General features: G+C 28.9%; 3 protein-coding genes and 1 long non-coding RNA gene across 9 annotated transcripts in view; 2 read left to right on the forward strand and 2 right to left on the reverse strand.

The window, feature by feature from the left end:
* Nup35 (Nucleoporin 35kDa) overlaps positions 1-9,690 on the reverse strand; it is a 22,715-nt gene extending 13,025 nt beyond the window's left edge. Inside the window, exon 1 of the mRNA XM_014424325.3 lies at positions 9,579-9,690. The gene's annotated coding sequence lies outside the window, so the exon portion shown is untranslated. The remainder of the gene's footprint in view (positions 1-9,578) is intronic.
* LOC106683087 (uncharacterized) overlaps positions 1-14,165 on the forward strand; it is a 16,733-nt gene extending 2,568 nt beyond the window's left edge. The window contains exons 6-11 of one of the 3 annotated variants that reach the window (XM_014424320.3): positions 1,191-1,322; positions 2,859-3,051; positions 3,635-3,780; positions 5,185-5,349; positions 9,268-9,435; positions 14,026-14,165. In XM_014424320.3, coding sequence (XP_014279806.1) covers positions 1,191-1,322; positions 2,859-3,051; positions 3,635-3,780; positions 5,185-5,349; positions 9,268-9,412 — 781 coding nt within the window. In that variant the 3' untranslated portion in view covers positions 9,413-9,435; positions 14,026-14,165. Of the gene's footprint in view, positions 1-1,190; positions 1,323-2,858; positions 3,052-3,634; positions 3,781-5,184; positions 5,360-9,267; positions 9,494-14,025 lie in introns of those variants that run through there. The other 2 variants (XM_014424321.3, XM_067046844.1) reach the window with 2 other exon arrangements.
* pico overlaps positions 13,888-27,568 on the reverse strand; it is a 117,876-nt gene continuing 104,195 nt past the window's right edge. For all 4 annotated transcript variants that reach the window (XM_067046841.1, XM_067046840.1, XM_067046842.1 and 1 more), the window contains exons 4-13: positions 25,545-25,687; positions 25,325-25,463; positions 24,261-24,362; positions 23,915-24,096; positions 22,878-23,063; positions 18,329-18,502; positions 18,092-18,239; positions 17,806-18,004; positions 17,616-17,684; positions 13,888-15,750 (exon numbers count right to left, since the gene is read on the reverse strand). In XM_067046841.1, the coding sequence (XP_066902942.1) occupies positions 15,612-15,750; positions 17,616-17,684; positions 17,806-18,004; positions 18,092-18,239; positions 18,329-18,502; positions 22,878-23,063; positions 23,915-24,096; positions 24,261-24,362; positions 25,325-25,463; positions 25,545-25,687 (1,481 nt within the window). In that variant the 3' untranslated portion in view covers positions 13,888-15,611. The remainder of the gene's footprint in view (positions 15,751-17,615; positions 17,685-17,805; positions 18,005-18,091; positions 18,240-18,328; positions 18,503-22,877; positions 23,064-23,914; positions 24,097-24,260; positions 24,363-25,324; positions 25,464-25,544; positions 25,688-27,568) is intronic.
* On the forward strand, positions 20,045-22,409 carry LOC106683089 (uncharacterized). The gene is made up of 3 exons (XR_001343511.2): positions 20,045-20,141; positions 20,726-20,856; positions 22,084-22,409. It is a non-coding gene; the product is annotated as an uncharacterized lncRNA (long non-coding RNA).

Consider the following 27,568-nt stretch of genomic DNA (forward strand, 5'->3'; position numbering starts at 1 on the left):
ATTTTTGTTAAATGAGAAATAGCCAAACCGCAAAGGCCATCTTATTAATTATTGAGCCATTTATCCTTACCTGGCAAACATAGATTTAAAAAAAACTTTGCAATACTCATTCAATGTTACTCCATACAAATATTTTTTATTAGTCCACTTTAATAAAATTCCTTATCTCATATACTTTGTTTATATTAAATGATTTGACAATACATTATTTAACATTAAATTTTAATTAGATTAAAAAAGTAGTTAGACTCCTTCAATATCCAAATAAAACCATTATTACAACTGGTATGTTTTAGTTTGGATTTGTATGTGTATGTGTATCTAAGAGGTTTTTTCTTGAATCCTCTAAGTTGATTTTATCACTTGCTATTTCAAATTATTTTTAATCCAATTATTATTACATATCAATTTTAATGATCATGTCTATTTAGTGTTACCCTATTTCTTTCACATTAGTTATTGTTTTTAAATTAACTACATTTTTGATATTTTGGGTTATATAAATGGATTTGATGAATTTTCTTATGAAATGCCAAATTCTAAATTTTAAATTAGTTAAAATCAAAACTATAACTATTGATAATGCTATGTTTAACAAGTCTAACAATGAGCATTCACATTTTTATTATTATTATTGGTTTGTATTGATAAAACCTTACTTACAAAGTTTTTGAGGTTTAACCCATGCAGAAATTTATCAATTCATAGCTCTCAATGAATTTAATATGTTACAGGAATTTTATTAAAGTTGATATATAAAGTGACAAAATATTTTTATCCAGTAATATTGAAACATTATCAAAGGGGACTTATAATGATAAGATGTTGTCCCATTTGGAGTTGTGTTGTTTTAGCCAATTCAGGTAAATAGTCAACCTGTTGCTTATTTCGAGTTAAGTCGATTTTGAGGAAATTTGCTATTTTTCCATTTTTGTGTTCAAAAATTTTGTTTAAAAAAAAGATGTTTGTTACAATTTAAGATGGAACCTAATGTTTTTACAACACAAAATTATCCAAGTCTCTCACAAATTATTATTATTCAATAATAATATAATTCATGATTTGGATCATCCAATTGTATCAAGGAATATATAGTAAAGAGGATACCTTTTTGGATTAGATCCAACAGAACAATTTTTTGTTCTGTTTCATTACTTCCAAGACATTAATCAGAGATTATGTGCCTTCAGGAGACCACCACCAAGTCGTGGGAAAAATAGTGACACTTCAGAGACAATGGTGGACTTGATAGGTCATCAAGATATCGAACATCCATTAGAATTCACAAGGGTAATGAAAGCACAGCTCGTTGCTACAGACTGGTAAGCTAAATTTTATAGACATAAAGTCTTCTATTTCTTAATAACTTCTAGAAATAAAATATAAATAATTTATTAACCTTTTTTTTTTTTTAAAAAAAAAGTAATTTAATTAAGTTATATATGAAAGGAATATTTTTGGCATTTCATTTATAATTGTGGAACTCAAATATAATATAATATATATATGTTTTAAATGAATAAGCAAGTAGTAATGAATATTTAACTAAAAATGAAAATTATCCTAATTTACTGACAGAAACATTTTAAAGTTAAATTAAATAAGAAATTCTGCTTAAGGAACAAAAAAAAAAAAAAAAAAGTTTTTATTTTAATATATAAAAGGACCGATCAAACTAACTCACTGTCATACAGTGATCACTATATCTGAAAAACTGCAGTTCTTATGAAGATAAAATTTGTAATGGCAACTCCTTTATGGCAGTCAAAACTATACAACCCATAATCAAATGTAAAACAAAACAAAAAATGTAACTTTTGTATTAACCATGTAAGATCCACCAGGCCGATAAGGTATTAAAATAAAAATTATAAAGAATATGCCAATGCATCCTAAAGCATGGTATGCACACCCTCCTTTGGAGTTGGAAAATTTTGATGGAGATGCGTGTTTCACTTGGCTTTGACTAATTCTGATATTATGAGCAATTTACTTTGTTTTGATTGGAAACATGAAAAAATGATAAAAACAACTTTTTTTACAAGTTTATGTTTTTGTGTGGTTTCGTATGTTATAAGATATGAATGTATTTATTAAATGTACATCGGTATTTATATTAAAACATGAATCCATTTAATATTATTTTCTTAAATTCATTTATCAGAGCACTAAAGATATTTTTGTGTCAGACAGGTGTCTGTCGCCTGAAGGTCTAAATTGCTATACTTCCAGGTCAGGACCTAAAAAAATTGTTCATACAGGGGAGTGTTAGTTCGATGTGTCCATTAGTAGAGATATTAGTCTAATGTAATTATTTTTAGATGAGGGATTCACATTCTTAGGAAAATTATAAAACGTTTGGGAAACAATGCTTAATAGAATAGATGACTGGGTCTGGAAAAATTTGAATTTTTAAGTGGTTTAAAAAAATTATTTGTTAAACTTAAAAAAAAAAATTAGTTTTTCAAATTGATATAGGCACTTACTACTTGAAGGGTAAGAAAATCTCTACAAACCAAAACTAACATAATATAAATCTCACAAATACAAAAAATTGATCCAACTTTATTTTAAAATATTTTGTCCAAGTTTCCATGGAATAGTGTCAAATTCCACTAGGAATTTAAAGTTTTTGATTCAACTCCAAGTAGGTCTAACAAAATCTTAATTATAACCAAAAAATGCTACTTTTCCAGCTGCAATTTCTTTGTTAAACATTTAAATTAAACTTTAAAACAGTTAAAAACGTTTCAACCATAATTTAGACCTTTAGAATGGTTTCTATAATATCATTACAAAGGAAGAAAAAAAAAAAAAAAAACTCGGATAACTGGACCTTAATAAAATCTATTCAACAGGAATGATCGAATAACTGGAATCCAAGGTGCTGTCCACTTGAGTAGAATTGAACCCGAATTGGTAATACACGAAGGAAGAACAATAAGCAGGACCATCTTGGGCGAACTGGGGTCCCTCAGGTCGAGGTGCGTGAGGGTCGCCTGCCAAGCTGCTAAGGAACTTTATAAACTCAGTGGCTTTGTATTTCGACCGGTGAGATTATATAATAGATCCTGATCATGATTACTTTTTCTAAAATAGTTATTTATTTAATGGTAACGGAATAATTCAAGAAGTTAATTAATAAAATTTACAAATTACACACTATGGGATAAAAAATAAAAGATTCAAATGAACTAAAGCATATTTATTCATATACAAATAAACAAATGGATTTTTAACCTATAATACCTCGAAAGAAAAAAAAATTAACAATATGTTTTTCCGAATATTTAAAATTTAAAAAAATCATTTTGTCACTCTATAATCGTCTTGTCATAGCAATCGTATTGTAGGATACTTATATCATTTTTTCTGACATCGAAAATTCTTTGAAGGTGTTTTTAGAATGGTTCATTGATTTTTATACCTATAAAATGATTTAAAATTTTTTCTTCTAAATCATGAGGTATCATAGCTTAAGCGACAAAATAGATATTTTAAAAATTAAGTCATCCGAATATTGAATTCTAATTCATTAAAATTAATATGTACTATATTCATGAATCCATTTATCTAAGTATAGTAACTTTCCAATTTCAGAAGCAACTAATTTTTATTTATTTTTTAATTTTAGGAATATGATGAAATTGTGAATTCTCTTTTAAGTAGAGCAGCAGATAACAAGCGCATAATTAGAGATGAGGCTGACGAAGCACTAGCTATTATATCAGCGTACACACCTATACAACATATTGCAAGAGCTGTTACTAAAAATTCAAGGTACTAATAGATATTCAGCAAATAAAAATTAGAGACTAATCTATCATTTTGATATGAAAATAAACAACAGAAGCTACCTATCATATTATTAGGTTTCAGTAGAAAATGTTGTCACTCTATATGCTTACACCCATAGCGAAAAATATTAGTTCACCTTTAAAAAATATCTTCATTTGTGTAAATGGCTTTTCATTTCTCTTTGTAATCACAACTTGTTAGATGATATTATATAGATCATTGTGAAAATAAAATGTGATCATAATTGCTTTGATAAAAAATATTACAATGCAGACTAGTGGTTACCAACCAATAGAAGTCTGTGGACCGTTCAGCAAAAATTTGAAACATATGCGCCCCCTCCCACTCCTGATTTGGGGAAAAGAGGACCCCTCTCAGAAAATACTAAAAAATTAGGTAGTTTACTTTGAACCACTTTTATTGAGCATTTAGTAGTTAAAACTTTTCAACTAATATCCAAACATCAGGAATATATCAGACAATCTTAACATTTAACAATACCACTGCATTGGAAAATTAAATTTATTAACAACTGTAGTGTTGAATAATAGTAGAATAAGAAGCAGGAAAAATTAAAAATAAGTTTTAAAGTAAAATATATTATTGTTGTGCTGTGGATGAAATTTGAAAGATTAATAATGATGCAATTAAAATAAATTACATCCATGAAGTCCCAATACTAAAAACTAATAACAATAATAACTTCCAATGTTTGGGCCGACCTGCTCACCATTAAGGACAGTCTTTAACTATAATTTCTCAGCCTCACATCAACTGTTAAAAATGTTCAAGCTATTCTGCCTCTGTCTATTATATTATAGTTAAAAATTAACCTATTTTGTCACTTTTTCATTGCATTTCAAAAAAATTTAATTGCAAATTATATCAATTCTATTATCAACAATAAAGAATATTGTTGTTGAAAAGTTAGTGGTAATAGTGTTAAGGTAATCAATTTTTATTTAATTTAAAACAAAAAGTGACAAAATAGGTTAATTTTAATTATGATATATTAGATCGGGGCAGAATAGCCTGCAAATTTTTAACAGTTGATGTGAGGCTGTGAAATTACAGTTAAAGATTGTCCTTAATATTGGCCAAGAAGGCCAAAATATTGGACATTTGTTAATAAGTTATTAGTAATTAAAGTTACTAGAATTGGGACTTTATGGATGTAATTTATTTCAATTAAATGATAAAACCAGACTCAAACAAGATGTCATAAAATATATTTAAAGTAATGATGATTTTATAAAGCATAGATAGTGTAATAAATAAATAAACTATAATCAATTTATATAATATCAATCAACATTGATGTTATATAATGTAAAATATAAAAATAATAATTCTTTTGTTGTAAAAGGAAACAAATTTTAATTTCAGCCACAAACATCAGCTTGTCCGCAAAAGTGCACTCCGAATATATAAAATATTGATTAGTAGAATTGGAACTGTACAACTGATGAAAAATCCTAATTACCAAGAAATTAGGAAAAAAATTATAGAAGCTGGATGTCTATTCTTGGATGACCCTATTTCTGAAATAAGGTGAAAACAGGTGGTTTTAGTCCTTATCAAATAAAATTAGAACTTAAGATATACATTTTAACATATTCAAATATCTAACTCACAACAAATTTAAATCAGATTAAATAACTCAAGTTCTATTTAGTATTTTTTTATCAGTATCATAAAAGTTAATGTGGGTAGCTCACATTCTGATAGTAAAAGCATGCAGAAAAACTTAAGGGGTAAACATGTAGAAGCAATGACCTCTAGTAGCCATTACAAAATAATCTGCACATGAAAACAGCAGCTTAACTAACTCTTTCTCCACAACCTTACTCACCATTCACTAATGAGAGGTTAGAAACTATCTGTTATTTCACAAATGAATGTAATAAAATACAGATTGCTTAAACCAATCAATGGCAACAATAAGTTCAGGGATAAAATGCCATGAGATTAATTAATAAATTTAAGATTTCCAAAATATTTAGATAAACTCAAGATATATAATAATTTACATGTAATAATAATAAAGGCTTAGCGGACCCGAAGCTTCGATGCTGATACCATCATTTGTTCTCTACAAACATCAATTCAATGATGCCCCTCCAAGCCCAAATCTACATAATCAGTCTTGAGACAATCCTCCCATCTATGTTTCGGTCTACCCCTCAGACGTTTCCCTATCGGGTCAGTGTTTATTAACATTTTAGGGATCTGTTCGTTACTAATTCCCACAACCTTACACACCTGTTGAATTCGCCGCAATGCTATAGCTTGAATTATAAATATGGGTGAAGTTCCCTCAATTCAATGTTGCGTAGCCTACTAAATTCTATGGTTATGTTATCCTTTTTCAGTCTGAATATTTCACTTAATACTTTATTTTCAAAAATCCCAAGGTTCTCTTCTTTCCTTAGTGTAAGAGGCCATGTTTCACATCTGTAAAGAACAGTGGGAAGGATAATAGTTTTGTAAATTCTAACTTTAAAGTTTTTAGACAGAATACAAGAGCTAAGTAATTTCAAAATTGAAAAATAGCAAGCATTTCTCGCCTTTAACTTTTCTTTTATTTCCTCATCCAGTTGGGTTTTTTTTTTTTTATATAAAATAAAACTCAAGTACTTGAACCTATCTACCTGTTCAAATATATTTCCTCCTATACCTATATCATCGTGATTGCTCCCATTTAAAACAAAAATAGAGTAGAAATAAAATAAAACTAACTCCTAATGCGGTCTTTCTATGGTAAATATTTACTGATGAAAAAATACTGAAGACTACCAGTCTTCAATCCATCAATATCTACCTTATATGTTCAATAACACTTTCCATATTTTTATCTCTCCAATAATATAGTCAGTAGTATTGACCATGTAAAGTCGGCTTGTCAATATACTAAATTTGTTGTAATTAGAAGATAATTTTAGCTTTGAATTTGAGAATCAAGACTATAATAATGGTTTAGAAAAAATATTTGAAAATATCTAAACATTAAAAAAAAATACATATTTATGAATTTTTATTCAATTTGATAAAAATTATCAATTCCAACAACTGAGAAACTACAATAGGAGAACAAACAACACAGGTCAGTAAACGTTACCACCTATTGATGATTTAAAGGTTAACTAGTTCAGCCGACTTTGGGACTAAGTAGACTACATTGTAAAAAATCCCAACCGCCTTATTCCGTGATGGTTACTAAGCCTCAAAGACTGTCACTCAAAGTGATTTCCCACAAGTTATAGATGAGTATTTTACTTATAAAATTATTCAGGTAATTAATAATTAACCATCATTCATTTTATTGGAAAAGATTATTAGTAGACCATATGTAATTAATGAAGGAAGATGGAACAGGTGGAGATAAAAATAGTGCTAAAACTTTTATAATACATCAACTTTTCACCCCACTCTAACAGTAATTTGTAACATATTTCCACACTCCTACCTTACTTTACTTTTCTATTTAATTGCAAAATGAATCAAGAGATTTGAACAGAAAGTCCTCTGTACAAGGACTATAAATACTCCTGTAATTACAGGAGCGATCTGGGATCAGAGCCTTAACCACATGGAGGAGAAGAACTAACAATGAACTGATTGCAGAGACTGGTCAGTCAATATCTTATGATGTGAAGGCAATAAAGTTAGGATGGATGGGACATGTGGCTCGAAGCAATCCATCAGGATGCCTCTACACTACAGAATGCCAGTATAGTTGACAAGAGACCACGTGGGAGACCAAAATCCAGATAGATAGACAGAATGAACAAAGATGCGAAAGAGTAAAACTAGAAAGCAGTAGTCCAAGATAGGCAGGTATGGAGAAGGGGGAGAAGTGAGGGTGAAAAATGTATAGATTTTGTACTATTTTGAACTACCTTTTTTTTCACCACCATCCGGTAGATCTACCCTGATCATTTCTGTGACTTATCATAATTTTAATGTTATATTTTTTTAATCAAGCCAGATATGTTTTTCTAATCTTTTCAAAATTATAGAGCTATCTTGTGAACCAATGAAGAAACCTGATATCTATTAGTCTACCATATAATAATCTGATTTTAACATATCTATTTAACGTTAGTTTTTAGGTAACTTATGTAATAAATAAAAAAGTTATATGTAAGGTTTTGTATTTTCACCTAATGATTAATAATTTTTTTTTAAATGGGCTCCATCCTTCACTCGCCATCAATAATTCATGAATAAGTACATGGCAAATTTACAATAAATCAAAATAAGTAATTCATTTCTTCCCAAACATTCAAGCTTTCATAAGGATGGGACTAAAAAGCTTAAGCAGAGGGACGAGTTAATTTGAGCCGATAGATCAAAAATATTCTATTATAGCTACACCAGACAGAGATGATTAAACAGGCAAAGACATAACACATTATCGTGGTATTATATAAGACAATACCTATTAATTTTAATAAACTGTTGCCATTTGATATTAAATCAAATTCATTTCTGATATACAAGATATTAGATAATGAAGTTAAGGTGCACTCATGATTTGGGAGCAGAAATGTGATCAGGATGAAATAGATAGGTTCATCCAAAAAACAGACGACGAAAAAGATTAAAGATGAAAATTAGTATTTAAGCTTGTATAAAGTAAATACAGGTTTTACCTTTTTATAAAATTATCCACAAAATCATCAGACCATCTGCTAACACTGCTAGATGATGAAATGATAACATATCAGACAAATATCTTAGATGCACATCCACCTCAATGAGGCTAATTATCACTTTAAGGTAGCTAAAAGAAATTACTCAACTATTTATTAGTATATTGATTCTGACTGAATAGATACTTTCACTATTAGAACAGTTAAGGGACGTAGAGTGATTATTTATTAGAACCCCCAAACTATATTCATCTATATTTTGTTACGTATTAAGACCTGTTCTAATATGAATACTATTATACTTGAATCACAGGCTGTATACGTCCTCGCTACACTCTCTCTAGAAATACATAAAATCTTAATGGATTCATTTCAGCCGAGGTTGGGGTCTTGATATGCAAGAATATGACTGTTTATTGTTTCAGGTTATAACCTGCAATAGCAGTAATATAATTTGGGAGGTTAAATATGCAAGTACCCTCCTTACAGAGGGCTAAGTCTAACTTTAAGTAACCTGCCTTCAGTAATGACTGAGTGAAGTAGAAAGTTTAAACATATCTGCTATTCATCTCTAAACTAGTCCTGCCTTGATTAAATTTGTGTTTATCATGCCTTAATTTAACTCCAAAAATGATCTTTCATGCAATGTAATAAGAAGACCAAATGCACTTCTTTCACTATTAGATACTAAGAAAAATTAATGAAAACTAAAATAAAAACAACAAATATATTATAAAATTGATACTTGCATGGTAACATTATAAATATTCACATTTATAATATTTATTTTAATAAATTGTTTTAAATGTTACAGAAACTCAGCAAAAGAAATGATGAAACCACTTGTAAAAATGCAAGAATTCGAAGATGCTATATTACCAGATTTAGTTAATACCAAGCTATACCAAAGAGTAGAAAACTGCTTATTTGCAATGAAATTTGAATTACCTGCCTCATAATTGTATAATAAAATATTACAGATGTAAGAAACAACAAAGATAAGCAGATCCTTACTAACCAATAAAAATAAAACAAATTTATTTATTAGGTGTAATAATAAATATAGCCAAAGGAGTTTAACCAAGTTAAGGTAACCCCATTTTTAAAAAAAAAATCAATACTCACGGTTTTAGTTTTCAATAAAATTAGGTAAAAAATTTGAATCCACCAGACCAACTCCCTTCAAGGTACACCGCTTTCTTCCATCGAGGTTCTAATAACGAACGTTAGTTTACAAACAGTATCTGGGATAACATAATGATGACGTACCTAAGTCATTTATAAATAATAAAAAATTTTAATTAGCTTAATATGTGTACTCAAATGGTAATTTAATATTAGTCTTGAAAGATTATCAGTAAGTTATGCATTACAACAATTAACTAAGGAGTTCTAAAGACTTACGGGGGAATGTTCACCCATTCTATTCAATAGTGCTCTGAAATAATGACTGCTAATTTGAAACCTCAAGGATAATTTCAATAACGTAAACCTTTTACTTGTTGAGTGTCATTTCTGATCTTACAAGACCAATCGTGTAATTTTAAAAAATTTTATACTTTAGTTTCACAGAGATTAGTACAGTGTTTAAAACTTCAATTACATATCCTTATAAAGTGTGAATTGCGAATTACGACGTTGTTGTATGGGAACGTTATTGTGCTTATATGAATTTAAAACTATTGGTATTTGATTTTAAAAAGCATATAACATTTTTTACGTGTATGTACGGGGGTACGAGTGGGTTCGGGTCCGCATGGTGGTTGGGGTATTTGAGCTGAAAAGGTGGTCAAAAGTCAACTTTTTTTCTTAACTTCCAGTCATGTATGGTACTTTAATTGAGTAGCCAGATCATTGGAGTATTAAATCCGGCCTGAACCAGGCCCATCGTACGACATGCATGCATTGCATGAAAGACGGGGAGATCAAGTTTTAACGGTTACGTCTCTTGGCTACCTCTCGCTCCTTTCTATAGCTTGCTGTTAATCCTAGTTCCTCCTGACTTAGAATTTTTAATTATTTATTTCTATTATTGCTCATCATCATCAAGGTATGTTCTACAATTTATGACCACTTTTAAATATATTAGCTTATTACAATGGTGTTAAAGCTACTTTCAATACCACTTTATAAAACGATTTTTTTCTTTCTCCGCTATTATGTACAAAGATCTTTTTTTGTGCTTCCCCGTTTTCATTTCTATTTAGTCGGAAAGAGTAATTAATATTAAAAAACAGTAGCCGCTGAAAAGCGCGACTAGTTCTTTTATTACTATTGTTTTTTAAATTATTGGCAAATAAAAATAAGTTTTAATTTTTCTTTCAGGCACTTCTGACATGTATATAGATACGCCTTAAACAGTTGCTTAATCTTAGGGGCCGAAAAGGTATTACTAGATTAAGTTTTAAGTACTTCAGGTAATAAAGATATAAATGTACTGGAATGAGTACATTTAAAAAAAGATATAAATGTCTAAAGTGTGTTGTACTGGGTAAAGCAACTTACGAGTAAACATTTGAAAATATTACCGATTCTGATGCACACATATTCCAACTTAATTCCTCTTCAATTAACCATAAAAATAGAAATATGATGAAAATCCGACTTCCACACCTCGCGATTGTAGGCTCATCTTGAATTGGCTTATCAACATTACATTCCTAAATCAATATTTTTTAAATATGAGTAATATATAGTTTCTTTTAAAATTACTTTTAAGAAATGACAGATAATAACGATCGATGTAGAATCGGATATGGGAGAAGGAAATGAAATATTCAGGATAGATTTTAAAAAAGAAATAAATTTAATAGTTCAGAAGAAATAATATAAATCGATAAAGAACTTATTAAAAGTAATCCTAGAGGTGAAGGTGGAAATGACTTCATCAGATGAGGAAAATTAATTGTATGAAGAATTGATACGCATTTTTGTTAAAACATATTATATCTAATTTTGATCACATCAAAGCCTACATGTTCTCCACAACTAAGCCCAACACATATTAAACCTGAACACATGTACAAGTTAGTAGCATAATGCAGAGGGTATGCTGCTCAGAAAAGTGAAGCTAAACAGGCAGCCCTTATTGACATCATGGGCATGGCAGCAGAGTACAGGCCAGTCACCTTTTACTTCATATTACAATTGTTGAGTTTCACAAGAATTTCTGAAGAGCAGCTTAATGGGATTTTAATTATTGATGAACCAAATTACTGAAAATACTATTCACAACATTTTATATTCAGTTATTTGACTTTTAAGTGAAAAGCTTTTCAGATAATTGCAGAAATGTGGAAAATCCCTAATTCTGCAAGGTGAACCTGGGTACCATGGGGTAGGGTAACTACTCTATTTTCTGCTCCTCTTAGCCTTTGAAGCAGAGTAGAGTATGGCCCATTCTCTCCACTGGTGAAAGGTTCTTTTATCTTTCTAATGTCTAATACTAATTAAATTTTTTGGAAAAAAGTAATTTATTGTAAAGATATTATAAAAAATAAATAAAATAAATCTCTAGTAAATTTTTTGTTTTATAAACCTCTCAGAGATATACAACTTCAACATTACTTGTTCTACAGTTCATCTGTTTTCATTTTTTTTTTCTCCAGTAGGAATAGCCTCTCCCTATTCTAAGTGAGCACCTCCCAAACATGTGCCATCACTGCAAAACCGCCTTCAGCGGACCCAGCAACCACTCTTAAAATGCCATCGGCAATACAAGATGACTAAAAGCCTGTATATATACTCATCATTTATAATTGTATAGATATAAATATTAATTTTTAGGAGGTAAGAAAAAATAATCATTTTTTAATTGTTTATGAACATATTTACGTTTGTGTAATTAATACTCATTATCTTTACTTGTTACTTGATGAACTGTACTTGTGAAGGATGCAGCTGTTGTATTCTTACTAACTTGGAGTATCAAAACATTTAGGTTTTTGAATATTTTATGACCTAATGCTTATCAAACAGTAATAAATAAATGTCAACATTTTCCTTTCTTTTCTGCAGCAACCTTTGTCTCTTTTCCACATCTTTGTTTTAGCCAGTCCTATTTTATTTTAATTTATTTAGTGTGCCATGTTTGCTTAAAGTAAAGCTCAGCTAAATATTTATTCACCTAGAGTAGCTATCATATTTTTTTCCTAGAGAGAGGTATTGTAAAGCTATTTAAAAATATTAACTATAATTTAACAACTCCTTAAGTAATGTGTCCATATATTTACAGTAGTAGTTTAATTACACATAATTGTGATACAGTGAGTAGATAATGAACCTGAAGGTTTGATGCCAGTACCACTAACTGCTCTTTATATACATCCTTCCAAACCCAATTCATCTACATCAATTTTAACATAATCCTCCTATCTATGTTTCAGTCTACCTCTCGGACATTTACCCGTTGGTTTTTAATTAACATTTTAGAGATCTGCTCATTACTAAGCCCTATAACCTTACATATCCATCTTATCAGCCTCAATGGAATAACCTGAATTGTATTAAACCGGGTGCAGTTCCCATAATTTAGCATTGTGTAGCCTTCTAAATTCTTCAGTTAATTCATCCTTCTTTGGTCCAAATACTTTACGTAATACCTTTATTTTCAAAAACCTTGAGGCGCTATTCATCCCTTAGTGTAAGAGGCCACAACTGGCATCCATAAAGAACAGATGAACATTGTGATGTAGGATTGAACCCCTTACACACATATTTTTTAGTTTACAAAACAGTCATGGATCCCTACTGAGGTAAAATGCTCATTAACCAGAGGTAAACTAATCCCTTGCTATTTCAGGGGATTCATGGCGCAAATTGAAATTAGAGACAGATCGATGGGAAAACTTTTTTTTTTTTTACCCAGGGAGTTCTGAAACAGATTTGTTAAAAACTGCTTATTGAAAATTTGATCCGATTACAAAACTTTCCCTACCTGCGGTAATAGAAAGGAAAAATTAAAACTTTGGAAGACAAGCATAATTAAAACATATATCACCCCAAAAATTAGCACATTACTTAGAAAACTCACATTAAATGCTCGTATAATTTGTTTTTAATCTTGGAGAAACAATAATAAAAAATTGTTTATCGCACTAATTTATCAAGTTAACCTAAAAGGATAACAGGGTTAAAATTTTATTGACATGATTTACAGTAAAAAGAAAACAATGAACTAAAATTGAATAAAACAAATTAAGAGCATAAAAATTTTAAATCTTTGTTGAATAAAGTTATAAACAAAACTAAAGGATTTGTCAAGTTTATTTATAACCAAGCATGTTAAAAATTAGCTATGTTTAAAATTTCATTAGTTTTCTCGGAAACATCAATATTTTTCTTTTGAACTTTGTTGCAGCAAATGTTAGAAGTAATGTAGTACTTGAAGAAGCCAGGATTTTCTAAAATACTTAGTATTAAAAGGAATCTTAAATATATTAAAAATAAAACTATTTTATTTCATTTAAACTGAGAAAAAAATTACAGTAACGTCATAACATTTATTCATGGCTTTACAAATAAACATTAGTAAGTAGTTGAAATATACAAACAAATATTTTTTTTTTTTCAGTTATGCTTTGTACATATGCAAATAACAACATGGATTCACAAATAGTCAACAATGAGAAGCAATAATGTAAAGAAGGAAAAATTAAACGATATTTGTACAACCAGTTTCAAAGAAATGAATACAAAATTTTATACAAATGCCACCACACTTAATGATTTAATATACAAACAGTATAAAAATTGTGGGAATCGTGAAATCCCTACTCATTCAATTATATTAACTAATGCAATAAAAAAAGTAACATAAATATATATTGTTTACTACTATAAGTCCATTATTATACATGTACAATTAGGGTCAGGAAACAAATCTCCCTTCAAGGCTCATTTCAAATATAAATACAAATGCAGAGATTTTAATAACAACATTTTTAGTACCAGGCCTTGGACATTGTTACCAAAACATTTATTTTTATTTGTTTGAAAAGTAGAACTGTTTATAAGTACAATATAATTCAGATTTACGAACTTTTACTTCAATAAAAAAAAAAAAATCTAGAAGTAACAGACTGGCTAATATTAAATTTTAAATAATTAAACACATAAATGTACAAACATTGCAATCAAAATGTGGATATCAAAGAGCAGATTCGTCCAAGGCAATGGTTTTATCTGATAAATAAAATTTTTAAAAATAAATAAATAAAAAATCAGTTTTTAAATCACTAATGATTGACGGATGGATTAGCCAGAAGCTGAATCTTTAAGAAATATTTACAAAATGTAAAGCTCCTTTCGATCGTTAACATTTTATAATATATATACACTTTTTGGTAACAATGACATAACAACTTCAAAAGAGGTTTTTTGCTCATAATCATCATGATGTAGGTAACAGCTTACTTAAAGTAAAAAGGTGTTAACTACATCGAGGATAACAAATAAAAAACCCCTTGTTGAAAGCGAAGAAAATTAACAGAGCTGATTACTTGAGGTATTTCCACAATTTATAAAAATATGGAAAAACTACCTTTAATCACAATTCATCTCACAGACAGTCATTATTGGGCTGTTTCAATTTTCAGTTTTAAAACTCAGATAGAAAATTATATCCCAATTTCAATGAGATTATAGAATTTCAGACAGCTGTCAATTATATAACATACAAAATGCTAATATATTAGCTATTAGATAGTTTTTGAAAAAATTTAATATATACTACAACAATAAATAACTAAAAAAATTGTTTTAAGAGATCAAAAATAAAACTTTAATTCAAGAAAGCAGGAAACTATTCCACGGCAATTGACCATCATAAACTATTCTCTAAACTCTTCCCCTTCGTCACTGAATTTTAAACATTTATAACAGATAATACAGTAATATAAACTGTAACAGAAATATTTTTCACATGGCATTTTATGAAATATAACTGTAATGATTATTGGAAAGCTAGTTTCACGACATTTCTTGAATACGCTAACTGCTTACATTATAACAGGCACTATGAAGATATCCCAAGAAGACTGCCTCCGTTCTCGTAGCACAGGTGTTCCCCTCTCGTCGCATAGAAGGGAACACATCCTTGAGACGCTACAACAGCTGTATGCAACAATACAGTATAGATAGCTAGTTAAAGCAGTCCGATTATCTCCTGGGTACTGATGTAAGTACTGTGGTCACTGCTCTGGGTGGAGGAGGAGGCGGGATCTTTTTCATACCCTGGCTTCCACCATAATGGTCTTCGACCCATTGTTGAGTTGTTTCCACTTTTGAATCATAATACCTGTGAATTAAAAAAAAAAAATTATTATTTTTAGAACCAAATTACACAACAAAAATATGGTAAAAAAAGAAAAAATAAAGGTTTGATTATGATAGAACTTTATTCTCAGAGCCAACTCCAAGAAAATAAATTATTACTGTCCTGAGACATATAAAAAGTTTATTACACCAGGTGAAATGTAATTTAAAAGCAATAGCATAAATGAATAGATTCATTAAAAGTATAACATAGTCATTACTAAACATATATAGTTTGAAGTGCATTTCCCAAATCTGTTGTTACATAGTGGTTCAATAATTTATTAACGTTTTTCTAATATTTTGTAAATAACTATTATCTTTTCTAAATAAATTATTATTTTTAAATTTGAGAATAATCTTTTAAAACTAAAAAATAGATTAATTATTTTATATATGCTTGTTTGAGAGTGGTTTAGTTTATTCTTAATTTAAAAACATTTTTGATCCTTTTTTTCTTTCAACTTTTTTTTAACTTAGTTTGTTCTTTAAAATTTTTCCAACATTTCAGCCCTCAGGCCATTCTCAAGGATAGCATCTTTAATACTGATGTAATTTCCTTTTTCAAATCTTAAAATTGCAGGCTAATAGCCTTTGTCCCATATAACTTTTTCTAAAAAATTTTTTCCTTAGACTTAAAACTTTTTTACAAAACACTTTTCTTCCTTCCTTAACTTACATTTACAACTTAAAAAATAGTTTAGGTGCTACAATGGGAACATTAAAAAATGATTTGATATACGACTATAAGCGCTGGTTTCTTAGTTATTTGGTAGTTTTCAAGAGAATCATCAGTAAAAAATTATTCATTGTCACTTGTAATTACTTTTACCTCGTCAAAACCAATGCTGCTCATTATATTAACTTAATCTGATACATTAGGGTCACAGGGTCATTACCTTCTCTTATGTCAATAATATCATTGATAATTATGAGGTCATTATTATAATGCATCAACTCTTGGATAAAATAGTAATCCCCAGGTCAGAAATATTATTAATATATGGATGGACTGTAACTGTGATAATTCCAATTCATTGAGCTGAAGTCAATATTTAGTAATTTTGTCGAGAATGAACCTTTATGATAAACAATAAGCCCTCTTCTACCTCTGATATTATTTCTTAATTTACTGATCTGATTATAGCCTGGGATTCGGTAAAAATCAACTACATCATCATTGACGTTAACTTTATTTGAAATGATTAGATCAAAGGAAAATTAATTCATCCTAATGTTTTATCGAGGACCTTATGTAAATAAGTGTAAGAGAAAAGTTCCTCAAATTGTTTTTGTCTTCTAAATGAAGTTGGCTTAACCATTCATTCAGACTGTTAACCTCCCAACTTGTTAATTGGTCATTCATGGTTAATTGATTTTCATAAAAAGTCAGGTTGAATAATGAGATTTCAAATTGAATTAAACATAAAGAGAAAGAATAGGAATAATAAAATAAATAGAGATTTTAATTGATTTGGTTTTGTATAAATGAGATGGCAGCATTATAACGGGACCAAGCCATAACAATATAGAAGTAGTTAAGTGTAAGTAATCCACTTGAAAGTTGTATATTAGAAAATTTAATAATGAAGGTATTAAAACTGTATGACTAATTTATCTGAATTTATGGTTGAGGATAGAGAGGGAGGGGGGTCATTAATTTCAAGACAACACACAACTTAGGCCGAAATGATGTGCATTAAAATGATTTCAACTGCACCTCCTGACCAACTTTTTGAAGAAAATTATATTTTTCTGTACGTAATGACCAAAATTTATGTTGATTACTATTTGTACAATATTTTGTTTTATCTAATAAAATAAGAATTATAATGAACAACCACTAACCTAAATCCAAGAACTTGATGAGGGCTAAGAGATTCAAGCTTACATTTCTGAGCTACTTGCCATTTTGACCTAAAAATCACAACAAATATAATTATAAAAAGAATATAATAGACTTTATAAAATAATGAATCTGCAAGTAAAAATAATTAATATGTATGAATGATAAAAAAAAAAAATAAATCATTATTACCTTACAACCCTATGAAGGTCTTGTAAGAAAGCAGGATCAGTTTCTACGGTTCCAATCTCGGAGGGAGTTGGACAGTCTGTAAGGAGTTCTGGTGGAGGAGGTGGCAAGTCGTAAAATTCATCTTCACCAATAGCATTCGATTTAAGGGCCCGGGTAGTGGATGTTAGAGGGATTTTGGCTGGCTTACGCTTAATAGTTCCTAATTAAATCATTCAATAAATATTATTTTTGAATTAAGAAAAATTAATTTAAAAAATTTATATAATCAACTTTTTGAGATTTTTACCTGAAGGAAAAGTTTCAGCTTCAAAGCCTGCATCGACACCAGAACTAGATCCTGAATCAGAACCGGCGCTGCTTAAGACTGAAGCAGGAATAGGTGGAGGAGGGATATCTATTATTTGACGATAATTATCTAATAATTGACGACCAAACTGTAAAGAAAAAAATAATTACTTATAGCTTATTTTATTCTCATTTCAGAAGACAGTAATGATAAGAAATTTTGGCAATGAACTAGCACCTTAGCGACCCTGATGGCAGTGACCCACCGGTGAAGAGAAACTTGATCTTCAGCACATAGGCACCTTATGTATTTCCCTGATTTGGGAGGCTCTTGTAAGGAAGGATGCTTTAAACCAAAACAATAATCGGTCGGTGCTTTGAATCGTTTCTTCCATCCAACTCCATAATAAACCTGGAAAAGAAACAAAGATTTTACTATACTTAATACATTCATTGACAAGAATACCAAATACTGATTAAATTTTAGAATTTATTAGAAAAAGAAACATTTTTCGAACTAAATTATAATATTGATTGTAAAATTTCTAAGATACTGACTTAAATTAGATTAAAGCAAATAAAGAGAAATTATAAATCTTTATCCATTAAAAAATATGATTAAAAATAATGACAGATTTGGTAGCATTAAAGCACAATGAATAAAATTAAAAATTATTTATTATATCAGTATTTTAAACATACAGGTGTTTTTCTAAAGGTTATTAACATCTATTTCATGAAACAAAATAATAACCAAATGTACACAGGAGAAACGTAGAAAAAACTTAGAACAAGATTATTTCAACACGAAAATAAGAGCAAAAATACTAAAAATACAAAGGTCACAGATAGTGCTGGTATATGAGACAGCATAACCAAAAACTAGTTTTGATTTTAAAAATGCTATGATTTTGGAAAATGAAAAAAAAATAGCCAAGAACAGGAAGTTAAAGTAAGCTGTCTATACAACAAAATATATTAAAAATACAGTTAATTAAAAAATTAACACAAAACAAATGAACATAAATTCTGCTGACATAGTTAACGAATTGCACTTACAAAAGTCTTAAATAATAATAATGTTAAAACACAAGGAAACATCCTGGGCAATAGCAGAACAGTAGTACAGGTAAGGATGTAAAGAGATTTAAGTTAGTAGTAAAAATGAAATATCCAGTCTACAATATAAAACAATTAATTTATAAGAAAGCATTTTAATATGGATTTATTGGACTAGGTAATTACTGAATGATTAAAAAAAAAAAAAGAAGCATAATGCAATGTGTGTTTTATAGGATGGTTGATTTTTTAGATAGTCATGAAGATGAGGGGAAATCTCCAAAAAGTTGATATAGGGACATTATGTGAGTGAATAAAAAAATATAAGGACTTTTTCACAAAAACCTATATAAAATAAATAAATCAATTTTTTGATCTACAATTGGAAATAAATGAATGTTTGTTGGCCGCAGAGCAGGAGGACAATGACAACGCTGGAACATTTCCAAGATAAATATCCACTAATTAGCCACCCCTCAACTCACGCTAAAAGCTAAAACATTTGTCTTGAAATAGTATTTGTTTTCTATTCTGTCAATCATAATTCTATTATTGTATCATGGCATTTTAGATTTTAGTATTATTTAAAATTCAAATAAAAAAATATATAATTTAATTAAAATGCATAAGATATACATTTTACTAACTATTGACATTATAAACCCACATTATAGTTTTCCATAAAGGATAATGTTTTATCAACAAATTGTTAAGGCAAAAAAAATCTTTAACTAATACATAGTTATTTATACTTTATATCAATTTTATTTGAAAGGAAAAAAAAAAAAAAAAAAAAGAAAAGAAATGTTTTGGGCAAAAATCTCCCCCACTTTTGGGTAAAGCCACCCCCAAGGTTCAGAGGGGGGATGTCTAAATATAGGCTCCAGAGGGGGAGAACCTAGTTGCTTAGGCTGAAATAGAGGGATCAGAGGATTGACAGCTCAGTAGTGAATCAGTATCGTCACGGAGGGTCAGGAAGTTTCAACGACAAGGTAATTAATTCAACGATTAGCTAGTGTTTTTTTTTCATTTCAATACATTTAATTAACAATTTTGTAGAACTTTATTTTTTGTAATTCTTAAAACATTTTGTAGAATGTTGAGTACAATATTAAAAAACAACTTGAAAACAAAGTTATACATAGAGGAGTTGCAATAGTTCATGTTCTGTGCAATACAGAAAATATAAAAAATATATACAATACAAAATAAATTAACGATAAAAAGCTAAATAATTGTTTTAAATTTTTTTTTCATCCATTTCAAAAAAATTTTCAACTAGGCATATTTGTTCAGAAAGATAAATTATATAAATTCTGTGAAGTTTAAACATTAAACAGATGAATAATATAAAATATGATGTTATAAACATTACTAAAAATAGAATCACACAAACACTATAAAAGATCCTTGGTAAATCGGAAATATTGCCACGACATGGGCTTTGCCAAAGTTCTATCCAAGGAAAACAGGACAATAAATTACCAAGAACCTTGCATGTAGCAAAATTAATGAATAATGTGATTTATTTTTAAAAATACTCAAAGATTTATTGATTTATGAATTATAATTTTAGTTTGTTGGAAGCAATATGGCAGCTGGTACTAAGGGTCTCAATGAAACAAGAAGTCTCATGACAACATTCCTTATTTTAATAGGACTCCTAATATCTCTTTATCTCCTATATTCGGGGCTCTTATAAAACAGGTAATTTATATTTATTTATATATATATATATATTATTAATAGTTGATTTTATTTATATATGTAAAATATATTTCCATATAATCTTCATTAATCATGGATGATTATTTAGGACAAAAATCTATGTTTATACTTGCCCCTTTTGTCCAAAATTAGCAAGGAAAGATTTTATTAAAACAATTTTGATTTCTAAAATTAAAATGATTTATTAATTTTCAAGACACGTATGAATTGAATACCACCCTATAATTGAGATGGTATCTGGAAAAAGGGAGTCTGCCCGAAAACCATGTTCTTAGAAATCATCTGGTAAAGTTTTGTAAATATATCAATGTAAAATATATAAAATCAGCTCTCATTTATTATAGTTACCAGTTTTAAAAATTATAATACAGATCTGACACTTTGGAAATTAATAAAATGCATATCTAGAATTATAAAAGTGCAATTTCCGGAACAAGGGTTTTTGAAAACAAACACCCTTTTCCCAGCTACCACCCCAAAACCTATGGTCAACCTAATGTTCGAAAGTGACAGGGCCAATAAAATCAGTTGGTCATATCAACCATCAGTCTTGTAATAAGAAATCATATCAAATTTCTGATCGTAGTTTACACCCCCAAAATTTATTGAGAAAAATATATATAAATGAATACATTTTAAAGACCGGTCATACCAAAACGTTAATGTCTTATCACTGAACTAATCCGTTGGCAACTTTTGTCATTAATTTTATTTCAGTAAATAAAATTAATATTCAAAACATATTTTGGTATCTATTGTATGGCAGAGAGCCAAATGCCTGGAACTATATCAAGAGGCACGATTCGAAATAGACCTCCATTCATAAACACAGATTTAGGATTGGATGAGAGGGGTTCTATTTCTGAGGATCAAGGCATCAAATAGAGATAAATTTATTTTTAAAATGTTTTCGAACGTGTTTTTGTGAAAGTCAGCAACACTTTAGTCCTAAGTTTAAAATCAGAAAAAGAATAGAAATATAATCTCTTCACCAATGCAAACTCACTTAATTTAAATTTATTAAAGAAAATTCTTTGAGGCCACTGGTGCCAAGAAAACATTTATATTTTTACATTCATTAGCTATAAACATTTTGCTCCTAGGAATGAATAAATTGTAGAATGTAAGCATAATTAATAATAATAAATCTTTCATGAAAATTTTTATTAAAATTTCATGATAAAATCTCAATTTTATTTTTTCCAGGTGAAGACGGAGCCCAAGCGACTTTCCAATACAAGAATGGATTTTTTTTTTTTTTTATAAATGTATTTTTTCCATTTGATGTTTTTAATATGTAAGAAGCCAAATCAAACTATTTTTATTACTAAAATAAAAAAAAAAAATTGTAATTTATAAATTTGAAAGATATGATTTTAAGTCAAATCATTGAATATGCATAATCAACATCAAAAGATTGGATATATATGTAGTTAAAATTAAATGTATTCTGTTATACGTGTTTTAACATGCTTATCTGAAAATGTCAATCTTGTACCACAATAAAATGTGACAAATGTGTGCTATTTTTATTGGAAATGTCTTTAATTACACAACGTAGCCGTATCAGATTTACCAATTGAAACTATAGAAATGTAAATATGTTCAATTATCTAATAACCATCTAAAATAAATTCTAGCACTAAACAATAATTGGTAAATGGACATAGAAAATAAATATTACAATGGTATCAACAACTTGAAAAAAATAAACCTCACTACATAAAAAAACATTTCCATTTGTACCAATTCGATTGATTTTAATGTTGAGGGTCAATGGAATACAAGAATAACAACTAAAACTAATCAACAATATTCAAGAACAATCCTACCCAGGAAATAATAAACAATGTTTTATCAAATAATTTACAAGAATGATTGAAGACCAATTAAAAAAAAAAATTTCCAATCCAAGTCTTACTAACAAAATTATAGGAAGTAATGTAATCATAGAAAAAAAGATTTAAGTACATAAAAAGTAAAAAGCATGAAATACTTACATGATTGACGTCAAATGTCGCTAGGCACACTAAGTCTTTACTGGATGATTTAGCTTTCTCTTTGGGCCAGTAGTAAAGACCTGAGGAACGGAGAATACAGTGGTACCTCTTCCAGCCTTTTTTCGAATCAGACTTAATATACAATGGTCCTTCCACAGAAGGAACTCCAGCTCCAGAAAAGAATTCCTAAATAATATTTCTCATTAATAGGAGTAAATATAAATAGCTAAGATACAAATATCAAGGACCAGTCACAGGTGAATGACATAAATTTTTTTTTTTGGAGTAGACATTGCAACACACATTGAATGTTACTAAAACAATTTTAAGCACAGAAATTCTGAAAATGTGAGCTTGTCTTTAGACAGATTAACTCATCTATTCCTTATTTATATACTTATCTGTTTTAGATTATTTTTATATCCTTTATAATGAATACATGATACAATATAGTATGGAAAATTTAAAAATAAATACATACAAATTCGATAAAATTTTGGTATAAGAGTGAAGTAATTTTTTAAGACCTCAAAAAAAAAAAAAAATTTAAATTACCGAAGAATTTTAATGAAATATACAAATTCATATTCTATTTTTAAATTGCCCATAAAAAAATAAAATCATTTAGCATAAACCTTTTGCCTTGAAACATGTTTTTTTTAAAAAGAATTTTAGTATGTTATTAAATTAAATCCAAAGCAGCTATTTCCTGAAAAATAATTCCCAGAGTAATGTAAATTATATTTATTTTCTACAGTTCTTGGGGATTAGGTAGGTGCTTACTGAGGTGTCTTTAAAACTTGTCAAATGAGAAAATTCACATTTGTTCATTGATATATCAAGTCAGAGGCCAGGAATAGAAAATATTGGTTTTATTAAATTTTTAACCTTAATCTCTCTTATTATAGATTAATTTTCTATTATAAGCAAACATACAACACAAATATTAAAAAAAAAAAGGAATTATTTTGCAAATATATGTGGAGATAAAATTGTAATTCTTAAGTAATTTTCAAATATCATTTATGGAAAATTACCTCTAATACATCCACTGAAGTAGCTGTTCGTGAAACTTCAACATGAATACCAGTTACAAGTTGAGGAGAAGTAAATAGAAGATTTCTTTCAGGTCGGCGAGTGAAATGCAAACGATTTTTAGACCAATATGACCACCTCATAAGCTCTGTTACAAGAATTTCATGTTCTTCATACACCCTCTCTGTAAATACAATATAAACATGATCAGATGACAGTTTTAAATAACATATTATCTTAAATAAAAAAAATAACATTCATTAAACAAAAAAAAAATAGTACTAAACCAGAATTTAAGAATGAAAATTACTTCATGAAATTTAGTGAAGAGGAAAACTTGGTTCTTACCCATATTAAGTTCAGGTAAAAACTCAACCAGTGAAGAATATTGATCGAATGGTTGGTGGTTCTTTTCAGCTAATAACCTTGTAACGTAGCCACATGTCATGCCTGAAAAGAAAAATATTTATTAACTTAATGAAAAATACAAAACTCCTAGGGTTTATTTATTTATTGAAATTAGTATAATCAAATATAATAAGTAGGTGTAATGTATAATTATAAAAGACATGTGAAGAAACTACCCATTGATAACAGTTCAACGACTACACTTGGAATCAGGAATAGATTGGGATGAGAAGTTATGAACTAGTGGGTTTTTGTTGGCAAGGAGTTTAGAATTGAAGGAGATATATCTATTCTGGTGCAAATCTGCAACAGCATGGTTTTATGAAAATTATTTAATCAGATATCTTCTTATCGAACATTTCTTTACAATTAACAGAACAGTATAATATTACAAATACGTATACAATTTTTTTTTAATTAACATTAATTTTAGTCCAAACTATCTTTATTAAATTATTGGGACACAAATGACTGAATGAAGATAAAATAATAAAAAAAAAATATACCTTATTCAATGGTAATCAGCTCTTAGGAATATTTATAAAGAACAAATATCCTGTGTTAAACTGTTTCACATTTGCAATCAATAATAATAATAAAGTTAATAATTAAGGACCCATTCATTTTCAAACCCGACAATGGCATTCCTATTCCACCATGATGCTATTACTTCAGTTATGTTTAGTAAATCCATGCCTCACAATTCCCTCACTGTTCCCCAAATTCACAAGTGAACTCAACTTTCTTCAGGGAAAATATTATATAAAAAATATGGAGCACTTAAACATATTTTAAGATAGGTATGATTATATTCTACTTATTAATTAGAGGTGCAGGCAGTTTATTAATAACATATATAGGATGGAATAAAAATACCTTGAGTCGATCAAGAGGATAAAATACCACAAATAACATTCAAACAATGATTGTGATATAACCTTAGAGATAAGTTAATTCATGTCTCAATTGTGAGTAAATAACCAGTTTAAAAAATAGAAACTTACTTTCATCAACAAGAAGGCTTTTGACCGAACCGTCATCGTTAAACACCTTGATGAAGATTTTTTTAACAGAGGCTTCTTTAATTTTTTGCATTGCCAATCGGATTTTCTCAGCTTTTGTTGCAGCTCCGATATTCTCAATCTATAGAAATAAATAAAAATCTTTAATCTCCAGCCCTATTCAACTCCCAAGTGTGCATTAAAGATAATAATTAATATATACCTGTGAAATATCATTTCTTCCACTGGATGCTGAACTCTCACTCGACAGAAGTGATACTGAGTCCGAAAAGGCTGAATCATTGTCAGGTGAATGTGTTCTTGTACTTCCGCTAAGCCTCCTTCCAGGGTCTTTACGAGCCTCATCTAAGAATACAAAAATAAAACTTAATAAAATAATTTTCTCAGGATTTTTTAAGTTGAATTCAAATAACCTTAAATAATTTTTTGAACAAATAGAAATTTAATATAAATAAATAAGCTCATAATCTTATTTCTTAATGAAATATTAAAATTTTAAACAAAACAATTATAGGTTTAAACAATTAAGAGGTAATACTCCAACATTTTAATAGCTAGACCCATATCAGTCCAAAGAGTATCAAACCTTCAAAGTTATAGACACAAGACATGATCTAGCAGCAACATGAGTTGGAGGAAACACCCTGGGGAGTTCTATGTACAACTTAATCTTTTTTGTTCATTACAAAAAAATAAAAATAAATTGACTAAACCTCTTTTTATTCTGGATCTAAGAAGAATAGATTATCCAATAATAATTCAATTTTCAATATATAAATAAATTAAAGATTAACATAACATAACCATCAAATTAAATAAATACTGTTATAGGACTACAATTTAAAACGAAAGCTTTGTTAAACTCTTTGTTCGAGTATGTGCAGTAGAATTTTGCATTCCAAAATTTAGATAAATGTGAAGAAAAAAACAACATGATTTACTTTCTATTAAAAAAATATATAGAGAAAAAAACTAGTTTAAGTTTAATAATCCTTTGACTGGAAGAATCTTAAGGTATTAACTTGATTTAGTGAATTTAATTTTAGCAGCCTGAAGATGGGGGAAATCTCCCGAAATGTTGCTATGTAATAAGTAATAAATTATTATACAGTAAGAAGGAAGAAATTGTTATCATTCACTAAATCAAGTTAACTAGTTTAAGAATTTAACATAAGAATAAAATATTGAAAAAAAAAGTTCCTTGATAAATAGTTATAGCAATAGGTGACGTGGTCACTATTTAACCACTTCATATAGACTGGGTTCACTCCAGGAGGATATCCTGACAGTGGAGTCGGCCCACGGCTGACATAACAGAATAAATAAAGAATCCACCATTGGATAGGACTCTAGGGACAGGAGTGCTTTGACCACCTCCTTTAAACAATAAATTATTTATAAATTTTAAATTTATATTATCAAAGATACCTAATGAATAAAATAAAGCCATGAGTGCAATATATGGTAAGAGAATATAGATTATCGACTAAGTGAAGAGTCAATATCATGCTCAACCTCCAGGGTCCAAAACTAAATGAGGACTGAACACACACAGTTGTGGATTAGAGCCCGTGAGATCCTTATTGCCCTAATACTCTTAGCCATAAAAACTTGAATCAAACCACTGACTACATGAAAAAAACCCAACTAATTATTTTGTAGGAGTAAATCTGTTATTGCATTATTAATTTAATGAACAATACAAATATTTATTGAGACCAATAAGTTTATGATCCCATTCACTTTCATGAAAATTGCGCATTGCATCTTCTTTTAGCAGGGTTGTTTGGTTCTTAGTGCAATGGTCACATGAGCCATGTCTTTAATGGAGTCTTCTAAAAGAACTGCATAGGAAAAATGTTCCATTGTCAGATACGATATACTATTTTGTAGAGCTCGTGGATCATGGACGCTTTCAAGTCCCTAAACAATCACATAGTAAAACATGACCGCAAATGAACAAAGCAGTTAACTGAGTGAGATCTGTAGCGATTGACAAATGCTGCTTTGTTTGAAGACTAATAGATAAAATAACTGAATAAATTAATAACAAAATCCTATACTTTAATATTACGATGAACTAAGAATTGTACTGGAAATAGAAGTAAACACTAGTACATTCCCAAGATTTGTATGATTTATGAAACAGAATCACTTGTACTTCCTTAACATAAAACGAAATCATACTTTGTTAAACTACACGAAATCATACTTTGTTAAACTACA

This window comes from Halyomorpha halys, unplaced genomic scaffold (genome assembly GCF_000696795.3).
Source record: "Halyomorpha halys isolate HHAL.00 unplaced genomic scaffold, Hhal_1.1 Scaffold464.1, whole genome shotgun sequence".
In the NCBI taxonomy this organism is placed as follows: domain Eukaryota; kingdom Metazoa; phylum Arthropoda; class Insecta; order Hemiptera; family Pentatomidae; genus Halyomorpha; species Halyomorpha halys.